Source organism: Globicephala melas, chromosome 21 (genome assembly GCF_963455315.2).
Source record: "Globicephala melas chromosome 21, mGloMel1.2, whole genome shotgun sequence".
NCBI classification, from domain to species: Eukaryota; Metazoa; Chordata; class Mammalia; order Artiodactyla; family Delphinidae; genus Globicephala; species Globicephala melas.
In genome coordinates, this window is record NC_083334.1 from 17595807 (window position 1) to 17607979 (window position 12173).

Genomic DNA, 12173 nt, shown 5'->3' on the forward strand with positions numbered 1-12173 from the left:
CACATGTAAACTTTCTGAAAGTTTTCCAGTACCAATGATAATATTTTATCAATATAATGTATGAATTCCTATTATACACTTTGAGAGGCTTTATGGCTCTATGATGTATTTACTTACAGAAGTGTTGATGAGATTAATTTCTTGGCATGTATTGCTATAGCAGAGGGCATAAAATCAATGGAGGTTTGGTAATCAACAAAGATTTTCAAAGTTTATACGTGACATTTTTCAGAAAGACATTAGTCCACAGATATACAGAAAAGCAAAGTACTAAATTTCTTGATTCAAGAGCAAGTGTATTTATTTTAAGATAACATAAGAATGTAAGACAGGTCACTTTACAGTTATAATAAGAACAATAAACTGGAACTTAAATGGAATTCATAATAAGAAATGATTCTGAGAATTACCATAAACCTTTCATCATAAAGTCTTCTGTAAAGAGTATAATACTAAAATTTCATGTATAGCTTCATCTTTCCAAGGAATAGTTTGTAGAAGGAAATACTGAGAATAGCATACATGTATTTAGTACATTACTATTTTCAAAGTACTTAAAATTTTTAAAATTGATGTAAACAACAGTCCAGTGAGATATTTTTACCTCCCATTTTATAGATGATAAAGTTCAAGACTGATAATATGTGGAGAATCACCATAATTTACTACTCTTTTCCATTTTAATTCATCAGAATATTTTATTTATTTGCATTTTAATATTATGCTGCAGTCTTATAAGCAGATGAGTATCCATTCACTCTGATAAGCAATAAAGAATAAAGGTTACATATGTAATATTCCTTGGGAGAATGGCAGAATTACAAAGAATCTTAATGAGCTAATTCAGTTTTTAATATCTATTTATAGGACTGTTCTAAATAGCAATTTTTCCATATATGCAAGATAATTTAGTTTATAATTAAAGATAAAAGTAAGTTGCATTTTTCCATTCTTTTAGATAGCAAATAATATTGAGAACATTCAGTGTAAGGTAAAATAGAGCTGGGGCACGTTAAATGAGAAGGTAGACATTTTCATTTAGTTAATCAACGGAATCAACCTGCAAAGCAGGTGAAATTATACTATGTGAAATCCTAAAACTGATGAATCATATATTTTTATATCAATGTAATAAATAATATCAGAAAAAGAATGTAAAAAGTCTAAAAATGCATTGTCAATGCTAACAACATATTCTTGGGAATAACATTACTTTTATAAATAGGCTGATGCAGAACTATCAATTTCACCTTTAATAACTTAACAAAAACAAAGTCAGTATTTCCTATTTTCATAGTAAAAGCAAGATAACAGTTGGAGTGTGTGCAGTTTATATTTAGTACATCTTAGAAGATAAATGAACCTATCTTCCACATACAGTATAATTTAGATTCATTGTTCTATTTTTGCATAGTAACTTTTTATAAACTACATTTTTTTAATTGAACAGATTTCCATTAAATCCTATCAAGTTATTTTCTCCAGGAGAAAATCTAATTTTGCTGTTTTTCAATAGAAAGTTTATCTTTTCTCTTTTAAGACATTTTGAAATAATAAATTCTATTTAAAGTATTCATGATTACTGGCTGTTTGGCATTACTTTAACATGTGGTCCTTTCGCAAGAAACAAATATTAACTTCTACCTAATATATACTTCAGTCTGCTAAACCATTTTATATTAATCTTTTATAATACTCATTTTGACACCACAGACACATAATAACAATATGTGATAAGTTACAGAGCCTCAAGATATTATTTTTACTACTGTTATTAACATGTACCATCTGCTATCAGGAGCTGCACCATGTTTAAAACAATAACGACAACAACAGTGACTACTGATACAAAAACTACCACTGTTTCTACCATTAATGTATGAGTTTTTTTGAGAAAAAAAATTTACATTTTAAATTACTGTATACATAAAATAATATCAGACATTCTGTTGACTTTGGTAAATGAACAAAAACTTTAAAAAAAACTTTATATGGTTCAAACAATATATGTTAATTAAGCAATTTTAAAAGTTAAAAGTACAGTGTAAACCATCATATTGTATAGTAGCTTAATTTCTATTTGTGTTTCAAAATTACTTCAATGTAATTAAAAGCCTGGAGATCTATTAACAATTCTAAGGGCCCTAAGATAAATCTCAAGGAATATTCATTTTCTGATAATAAGTTCAGTCTAAAACCAAAAATATGTTGCTGTTCATTTTTAAGTGATCTAGATTCCAGGAGTCATACATTATTTTGAAATGAGACAAATTTCTAATAAATTTTTTTAAAAATTAAAATACATTCTTATATAGTCACTGGAAGAATCCGAAGGGAATGAAAAAGTGCAGAGTTCAGTAAATCAAGTCAAAAGCTCAACATGATAACACGTAATGTTAGTAATTAGTAAGAAGATGCATGATAACATGTAACATTAGTAATCAGTAAGAAGATGCATCTTATATTCAAAAATTCAGTTAAAGAAAAAATAATTAGCATTTCACCTTTTCCTTCATTTACACAAGTTCTGATCTCAGACCTGCTTCCGCCCTCTGAAGTTTTTGCTTCTTGCACTTTCAAGTAGATAATAATCCTTTAAACTTTGCTTTAGAAGTACCTAATTAAAAAAATATATGTAATACATAAAAGTAACATTTTTTAGGATGAAATTCGGAGGTAACAGCATTAATCATTATAATAATCACAGGAAACAGTAAGGCACATGATAAAAACACGCAACAGCAAGTATAAGAATCAAAGACTTAATCATAAACTATTTCCTTAAATTTAAAGGTTCAGTGTTTTGTTTAGTAACTTGTCTAATCCACAGTCTTACAAAGTTCTAGAATCTAAGTAGTCATTTTTTTCTATGGTTCTATATACTACTACACAGAATCAATAATGTCAATGTGACACTATTACAGGCTGGTTGGAAACACTATCTATATGAACATATAAATGGTATAGTCCTACTATTTTTTTAAATGTTTAGCTTAACTTCTTATAATAAAGGCAATATAAAGTTCCTCAAAATAGAGATTAGGAAGACCTGACTTCTTCTGTTAGCTCAATCACAACAGTTACCACCTTAGATAAGTAAATAAGCCTACTTACCACTAAACATTTTAGACCAGCAATTCCCTAAATGGGTTCCATAAAATATTAGGCTTCAAAGCTACTTTGCAAAATACCAAATACTGCTGTTTTCTTTTAGAGAGACAAATCAATAGTGGCATATTAAGATCTGTAAGTCCTAAGGAACCTATTTAACCATATCTATTATGATATTTCTCATACTTATTTCTAAACAGCTTTTCGTCTTTTAACTAATATACATTGACATCCTATGCATATGTACCACTTCGGTAATGCCACTCTAGACAAATATAAATGTTTTAATCTTGAAAAAAATAGGTATTTGCAAGCATGTAAATGAATGAAAGTTTCACTGCAGACACCTAATCAGAACCCACAATCAACCAAAATTTTAGAGCTATAGTTGACTTTTAAAAGAAAAACAAAAAGAAAAAAGGAAAAACAAATCTCTCATTTTGGAGGTCAGCAACAAGTCTGAGATACTTATTTGGGTTGATACAAACTGAACAAATCTCCCGTATCTTCCTCAACTATTTCATTCCATGGTGATGGTGTAGTAAATAATAACTAAGATGGTTTTGTCATCACACAGAATGAGGCTCAAATTGCTCAAATCCTGGTTTGCAACTTACTAGCAAGTTATCTTGGGTAAATGACTCCCCAAGTCTCTATTTTCTCTGCTGTTAAATGGGATATCTATCTGTAAGGATTAAATGAAATACTACATGTAGAAGAACACCTAGTATAGTGCCAGACACCCAAAATAACTCTAAAAAAATTTAGTTGCTATTATTGTAGCAGATGTTTGGAATCATGATCCTAAAAAATAGTTACAAATATCCCTTAGATGCTAGTAATCCTAGATTATAAAAATGCAATCTGGATTCATTATATTGTATCTGCTCAGATACAAAACTACAGGTTAAGCAGAAAAATTTTCAGTCACAACATTCATGAGAATTCCAGTCAGATGAGTATTTATTCCAGTTCATTTTTAGATCACAACTTAACAGTGGCAAACTAATGCTTTGTTATAATAACTATTCTTAAACTGAATTGTATGGTGTAAAATGAAATCATTAAAAGACTAATTCTTAACTTGAATTAGTGACCTAAACATTAAAAATAAATTATAATTCTATTTCTTTCAGCTATTACCTAAATGTTGTAAGAGAAGAATAAATTATGACCCTTCTTTTACTGTTACTGAACAAATTTAGACAAACAGGTGCTAACATACTTATCTGCTATGAAGTTCCTTCTTCAGACAGGATTTGAAAGTGGGATACTTCTGAACTGTTTTATAACCCTGTGGAACAGAGGATTAAGAGTGTGCAAATGTAAATAAAATGTTATGGGGTCACAGATATTCAATAAATAAGGCAAAAATAAAAATACATAAAATCTAAGAGAGAAATACAGTGTCAAGGGTTTATAGCATAGTTTTATATTGGGGTGGCCAAAAAGTTTGTTCGTGTCTTTCGTAACATCTTACAAAAAACCTGAACGAACTTTTTGGCCAACCCAATATTTTAGTTTGATCTTGCTATTCTAAAATATTTGAGGAAAAAAATGATTTTCAACGCATGCCCTTTTAGGCATTTGTGCCATCACCGCAAATGTTAATAACTAACCACTAGGTGGCAGTTAAGTACACGGTATCTTTACCAAGACAGTTGGGATTTTAAGAATCCATTAAAAATCTTTAAAAACATTGTCTCAGATGAATCTTGATTTTTTGGTACATATATATATTTTTTTCTTTTTAAATGTACAATGCTCAGGGGTACTGTTACCAAAGAGGGAAGATTGAATATTCTAGCTGTTAATCATATATTTTTTTCTTTTTCCATTTGTGGCACATCCAAATACATTAAATGTGTAAACATTTATTGATTTATGCTACATTTCATTCTTTAAAACATATTTCTGAGAAAAATCACTGAATTTCTTGTAATTATTTTGCAGTATAAGATGTTAAAAGGAAAGAACAGTTCAACAGACAAAAAAACATTTTTTACCTCATTTTCCATATAAAAAGTACTGAATATGCAGTGACTTAAGAACCTCACGTTGCCTAGTGGAAATCTGCATCATATAAAATGAGAAATAGTGATATTTCTTTGTATACTAGCAAGTCTTAAACAGCCAGTGTGCAGACTGAATCAAAATATTTGGCAACATTTCCCCCCCACAAACTGGGATGAAGACATTAAACTAATTGAATATGAAAATAAGTTATTAAAATTCACACTGATTTTATATTTAAAAAAGCATCACCTTTTATCTCTTCAAATTGTTTTTGAAAATAGGTAGGGCCTTATGTTTTTTCTTTTCAAATATAACATTTCCTGTTTATATCCTTAAAAACTTATATAAATTGTTTCTGAAACTTAGATGGATTTTTTTCTTTCAGTTCTTAAAAAGGATAGCAATAGGGTTGAAATTTATAGGTTTACCCGGAATCCTCTATGGAGTCTGTCTTTCATAATTCCAATGAATTCTTTATAGCTTAATTGATCATCTTTGTCAACATCAAAAATCTTAAAGACTGTGTTCACTAAATGTGGTGAAAGTCTGAGGCCAGTGGCTACATAGACGGCACGTTTAAATTCATCTAGATAAATGACACAGAAAAGGAGTAAACCATTAACATTATTTTTATAATATGTGTTAATTACTAGCAAGGTTATAAAAGAAGGGTTTTTTTCTAAACATGGGTCATGATCTTATGTAACATAGCACTTTTCATTAATCATGCCATCTTTTTAGGGAACATAAAATTTTTTGCGGTTTTAATTAAAAGGACCTACTATCAACCACAGATACTTTAGAGGTTATTAAGGTGAATAAGTTCTCAAGAAACTTACAGTTCAGATGGGAGATGACACACCTGCCCAAATAATCATTACACAGGACCACACAAAAAGCAGCAACAAAGCGCTATGAGAATTTGGAAATGAGTGGTTACTTGTGGGGTAGCGTAGGGAAAAGAGAGAGAAGACAGCGATTAGGGAAGGCTGCCGCTTTGTATCTGAGTTCAGCCCTGAAGGATAAAGGATTTCAGCTTGTAGAGATGAGAGGAAATGGCAGATGATGACATGAAAGAACAAAGGTGGGGCAGGGCACAGGAGCACAAGGCATGTTCAGAAAATGAGCAGCCTGGACACCCAGGAGCTGGGGAAGCTCTGCGGGGGGACTTTGAGGTGAGGAACCTGTACGATCTTCAACAGGCAATTGGGGAACTGAAGAATTTTCCATAGCAGGTGTGTCAGGGTTAATCTGTTTTAGGAAGATTATTCTGTGAGTTGTCCAGGAAACGTCAGAGAGGAGAGTGGATAATGGCAGGAATACCACTGCGGTGGCTACAGCAATAGCTCTTTCTAAGGGGTGATAACGTGAATTAACGTGCTAGAAGTAGCAACAGAAAAAAAAAAAAAGAGACAGATCTATTCCTAGCACCTGCAAGGGTGATTTTTTTCATTTCGTTTCATTCAGTTCCACAAAGTAAAAGAGCAACTTTCCATTCTGAACCAGCTAAGCAGATACTGACTTTTTCTCTTTTTAAAGTTGATTAGTAGGTTTACCATGGCAGTAAAACATTGGCCTGTTAAGGCAGGGCTCCCAAAGGTTTTGGTTTTAAAACACTAAAATGTGTTAAGAAGATGCCTTATTGGAATATCTAGACCAGTCAAAGGGTGAAATATGAAAACTTTTCAGTTTTTAGGTTTCTTTTCCTCAACGAGTAAGTGAATGAAGCTATGCGAGGGATTCACTATCTGTGTTTTGGGGAAAGAGAATTATTAGCACTTAGAGGCTCCGGTTTGCCTTGTCCCTAGAACTTGGTAATAAAATAACCAGACTGTCCTCTGAGATTGAACTGGGGGATTAGCACTTATTAGATTATGGCAGACACGGGTAAAATCACCATAAAGACATAACCAGAAAGCCCTCATATGGCAAGAATATTTAAAAACAATATGGCCACGAGGGAAGGGAAGGTGGGTCATAGCTACAGAATGCTGGGAAAAGGACTTGACTTGTTAGTCTACCTACAGGGAAAGAATGAGCTGGTCCTGAGGACTACAGCATTCAGAATTCTATGGCAGTTGTATTTTTTGGTAAATCAAGCAAAATTGACTGTCATTTTTATATATCGTTCTTAAAACTTGGCTAATGTAAGTCCATGGCTAAGAGGTGGCTCTGTTGACAAAATTCAGGTTTCTGAGCCAGCAGAGAGTGTGGGTAAAATCAGTAAGACAAACAAATAATATGAATATCACCCTGTGATGACGTTTGCGGCATGGCCAGCTGGCTCTTCTATAGGGAGACACATATCCCCTCAAGGTTACCAAGCAGCCATGAGGTTTCGTCCTCTTTAAACCTTTACAAACATCATTAGCTTTTCCCATAATATGCAGTGAAGGGCAATCATAAATTTAATACAAAATAGTAGCATATTTTCCTAAATTTAGCTTAGGGAAAACAAATTTCCTGTTGAAGTATACACCAAACTTTCAGGCAAATTGATGGCTAATATGATATATCTAGTTAATTTGTTGTCAAAGTCACCAGAAGCAATGTAGGAATATGGTTTGCTTTTAGGTTTTGAAAGTTTGTTACTTACCTTGCCCTATAGAGCGACTTGCAAAATTATACATATTCAAGGCTATTGCAAAGTCTTCTAGGTTGTTCAAAAACTGGAAAAATGACCTGAATTCATCAAATGTAATGCCCTATATTGGGAAAATATATGTAAATATATTTAGCATTGTCAAATTGATTTAAACAAATATCTACGCTTACTAGAAATAAGTAGACTGAGCATCAGCAATATATCTTGTAAGTATATATTTCCAGGGTACCTTCTGAAACCTTCTTTCTCCAAACGAAATGTAAAATTCACCCAAATTTTTTTCACTGGGTAATGTTGCTACTATTAGCAATGATAGGTGAAAATATTTTTAAAACACTGTCATACCAGCACAAAGTTAAAGAAAAATGCTACAATAAACATAAATTTAAAAGTTTCCATTTTTAGAAATTCTCACTTCAGGCCTGAATTTCATAAACTTTAAAAGTTAGTATGATCATTAAGAAAAAAGAAGAAAAAAAACCCTCTAAAAACAGTTTCTCGGGCTTCCCTGGTGGCGCAGTGGTTGAGAGTCTGCCTGCCAATGCAGGGGACACGGGTTCGTGCCCCAGTCGGGGAAGATCCCACATGCCGCGGAGCGGCTGGGCCCGTGAGCCATGGCCGCTGAGCCTGCATGTCCGGAGCCTGTGCTCCGCAACGGGAGAGGCCACAACAGTGAGAGGCCCACGTACCGCAAAAAAAACACACACAAAAAAAAACAACAAAAAAACACCCAGTTTCTCCTGTACATGTATTTCTCCTTAAATATATTTCAGCATTAGGTCATTAATGTCTTTATAATGACAATGCAAAATAAATATGTCTAATAAGCCAACAGTCGTGTATTTTTACTTGTTCCTGCCATGATAAGGCTGCCAGAATAACAGGAGGAAGTACAATGACTGTAGCAGAGCTCTGGGAGGCCCAACACAGGGCTTCCGGTAGGGTCATGGAAAGGACTCTGGAATTTCATTTACATAAATTGAAGTTATTGCCACTGCTATAACTTCAATTAAACAGGAAAGTGACTTGAAATAAGCACAATGTTTATTGCCACTGCTATAACTTCAATTAAACAGGAAAGTTACTTGAAATAAGCACAATGTATCTCTGATAATATGAATTTGGATACAAAGGGCTGCATTTGCTTGATGTGTTCTCCTCAGCAAGATGAACAAAACTGAGAGACAAAGTAAACAGAGAACAAGCAGAGGGCTGAGAGCTTAGGCGTCACAATTTCTGACCTTACTACTGGGGTAGCAGGGGAAGGGAAGCTAAGGAGGTGGCACTGGAAAGCTGGGCAAAGAACCAGAGAGTTTATTTTCATATAAGCCAGCTACTGATTAAGTGATTTATTATCAAAATAATATTATCAATTTGTTATTGAAATAATAATACCAAATTTTAATACACATTAGTTCCACTTCAATTATCACCCCTCTTTACTTTCAAGGAGAATCATCACTGTCATTTCTCTTCACTTTTTCTTTTTCTCTTTCCTTACATTCATTTATGGCCATTCCAACTCTGGATTCTGCTTTGTGATCTGATCCCCCCTGCCATGTTTTCCTGACAGGACTGTTTGACTCAATTAGGGAGACTGAGCCAGAAGGGGTTTGTCTTGATGTGAAGAGCTTGTTGCCAGGGAAACTGGCCACTGCTCTGGTTCTGTATCAGTTTGTGCTGGATCAGCTGTCCCAGCAACAATCTCTGTGTCAGGGTGACAGGTTAATGCTGGTAAAAGTGAAAAACAAGAGGATGGGATATTTTAAAACAAAGTGTAAACAAAAATGTCAATACTTTTAGGGAGCTTAAAATTAAAAGGAAATCAAAGAATGACAGAATACAATGTTCTCCATTTGAACCTTTGGATTTTTCAAAATGGGGATCTCATGTTTGGAAAGACAGGGCAAATTCAAAACCATACAGTAATTGTTTTGTACAGATTAAACTCTTTGTGTTTGTAAATTGAAAAACAGGGCATTCATTTTGACGGCGATTATTTAAAGCAATCCATTCTTAACAGAAGTGAGGGACAGACAGTCTGGGGAAGTGGCAGAGAGACAGGGGTATGGCCATTTCTTCTCCCTCCCCATTCTTATTCCCAGAATCACTTCTGTAATGAACCACTGGGACTTGAATGGAGTGTGTCCTAATCGTTAGAAGTGGAGTAAAAAGAAGTAGCTTACATTGTAACAAAAATAAAGTGATGATAATATCTGACGACTTTAAAGTATCAAAAATACATATATACTGAGAGTCCAGAAATAAACCCAAATATCTATGGTCAACTGATTTTCAGTAAGGGTGCCTTGTTCTCAAATTGTCATGATATGTGATTTGACCTGTCTGGTGATTCCCTGAAGGACCAGCACAGAGGCTAACTTTTGTTTCACCCTTTTCCCCTTGGACTAGAATGGCTTTCCTGGTGACAGTGACATCTATTAAAACATTTAAAGACATACACACTCTATGCCAGCCTGGGGCAAGGGACGACAGAGGAGACAAGTGGCAGACAGAATCCAAAAGCCTGGGAAGGAGGAGGCTGAAGAGAATGGTTACTGGGAGAATAGGGGCTCACAGCGCTATTGCATATACTTGGGAAATTGGACATGCCCAGGAACTGACACATGCTTTAACAGACCTGAGAGGACCCTAGGTTACCACCTCTGGCAGATATGTGAGCTCTGTGAAAGCAGGAGGTGAAGGTAAATAAAGGGGCTTAGGTAGCCTGGCGTAGTGTTGAAGGAGTGCTCCAGCTCACAGCTTAACTGCAAAGACTGGGACAGTACTATATTTTTTTCTTCTTGGCTTCAGGCATTTAAGGAAATCTCTGTCAGTTCTCTGGCTAACCCCTAAGATAAAGGAACAGAGTCTTAAGTGACTGCACACGACAAGGAATACAGTCTTTTCTGTTTGTTTAGTGACTTATCCAAGCTATTTTGCAAATGGACAACTGTAGGGGAGAATGTGATTTCCAGAGTTACCATATAATATTCAAAATGGCTAATTTTTAGCAAAAAATTACAGTGCATACAAAGAATCAGGAAAATATGGCCCATTCACAAGAAGGAAAAAAAAGAATCAACAGAAGCCATCCCTAAAGAAGCCAAGACATTGGACCAAAGAAAAAACGATTTTAAATTAATTGTTGTAAATACGCTTAAAGAGCTAAAGGAAACCATGGACAAAGAACTAAAGGGAATCAGGAAAACCATGTATGAACAAAATGAGAATATCAATAAAGAGAGAGAAAGTGTAAAAGGAACCAAATAAAAATTCTGGAGCTTAAAAGTACAATAGCTGAAATGAAAAGCTGACTAGAGAAGTTCAACAATAGATGTGGGCAGACAGAAGAAAGAATCTACGAAATTAAAGAGAGGACAATTGAAATTATTCAGTCTGAGGCACAGAAAGAAACAAGAATGAAGAAAAGTGAACAGGGCTTCCCTGGTGGCGCAGTGGTTGAGAGTTCACCTGCCGATGCAGGGGACACAGGTTCGTGCCCTGGTCTGGGAAGATCCCACATGCCGCGGAGCGGCTGGGCCCGTGAGCCATGGCCGCTGAGCCTGCGCGTCCAGAGCCTGTGCTCTGCAATGGGAGAGGCCACAACAGTGAGAGGCCCATGTACCGCAGGAAAAAAATAAAAAAGAAAAGTGAACAGAGCCTAAGGGTCCTGGGGACACCATCAAGTTCATACATACGTTATGGGACTTCCAGAAGGAAAAGAGAGAAAGGAGTCGAAAGAATATTTAAAGAAATAATGGTTGAAAACACCAAATTTGAGGGAAGACGGGAGTCTGCACATCTGAGAAGCTCAATGAAATCCAAGTAGGATAAACTAAAAAACGCCCACACCAAGACACATATTCAAAGTGTCAAAAGCCAGAGCCAGAGATACTTGAAAGCAGCAGAGGAGAAGCAGCTCTTCACATAGAAGGGATCCCCAATAAGATTAGCAGCTGATTTCTCATCAGAACTCACAGAGGCAAGAAGTGAGTGGGATACTTCAAGTGCTGAAAGAAAAAAACCTGTCAACCAAGAATTCTGTATGTGGCAAAAGTATCCTTCAAAAATGAAGAAATTAAGACATTCTCAGATAAACAAAAGCTAAGGGAATTCATTACTAGCAGACCCGTCCTACAAGAAATGCTAAAGGAAGTCCCTCAGGCTGAAAAGACAAGAAACTAGATAGCAACTCAAAGCTATATAAAGAAATAAAGAGTTCTGGTTAAGGTAAAGGTAAAGGTGATTACATAGATAACACTTCATACTCACTAGGATGGCTATAATTTATATATATAGCAATTCCACTCTAGGTATATACCCAAAAGAACTGAAAACTGGTATTTAAACAAAAAAATACATGTACACACATATTCATAGCAGCATTATTCACAATACCCAAAGGGTGGGAAAAGCTCACATGGCTATGGGCAGATGA

At 34.7% G+C, this 12173-nt stretch overlaps 1 protein-coding gene across 4 annotated transcripts in view; it reads right to left on the reverse strand.

Moving 5' to 3' along the window:
• Positions 1 to 283: 283 nt before the first annotated feature.
• Positions 284 to 12173, reverse strand: part of MICU3 (mitochondrial calcium uptake family member 3) — an 87875-nt gene continuing 75985 nt past the window's right edge. For 3 of the 4 annotated variants that reach the window (XM_030831986.2, XM_060291348.1, XM_060291349.1), the window contains 4 exons: positions 7724 to 7832; positions 5556 to 5713; positions 4337 to 4405; positions 284 to 2617 (listed from right to left, as the gene is read on the reverse strand). In XM_030831986.2, coding sequence (XP_030687846.1) covers positions 4337 to 4405; positions 5556 to 5713; positions 7724 to 7832 — 336 coding nt within the window. In that variant the 3' untranslated portion in view covers positions 284 to 2617. Of the gene's footprint in view, positions 2618 to 4336; positions 4406 to 5117; positions 5185 to 5555; positions 5714 to 7723; positions 7833 to 12173 lie in introns of all 4 variants that reach the window. The other variant, XR_009560526.1, reaches the window with a different exon arrangement.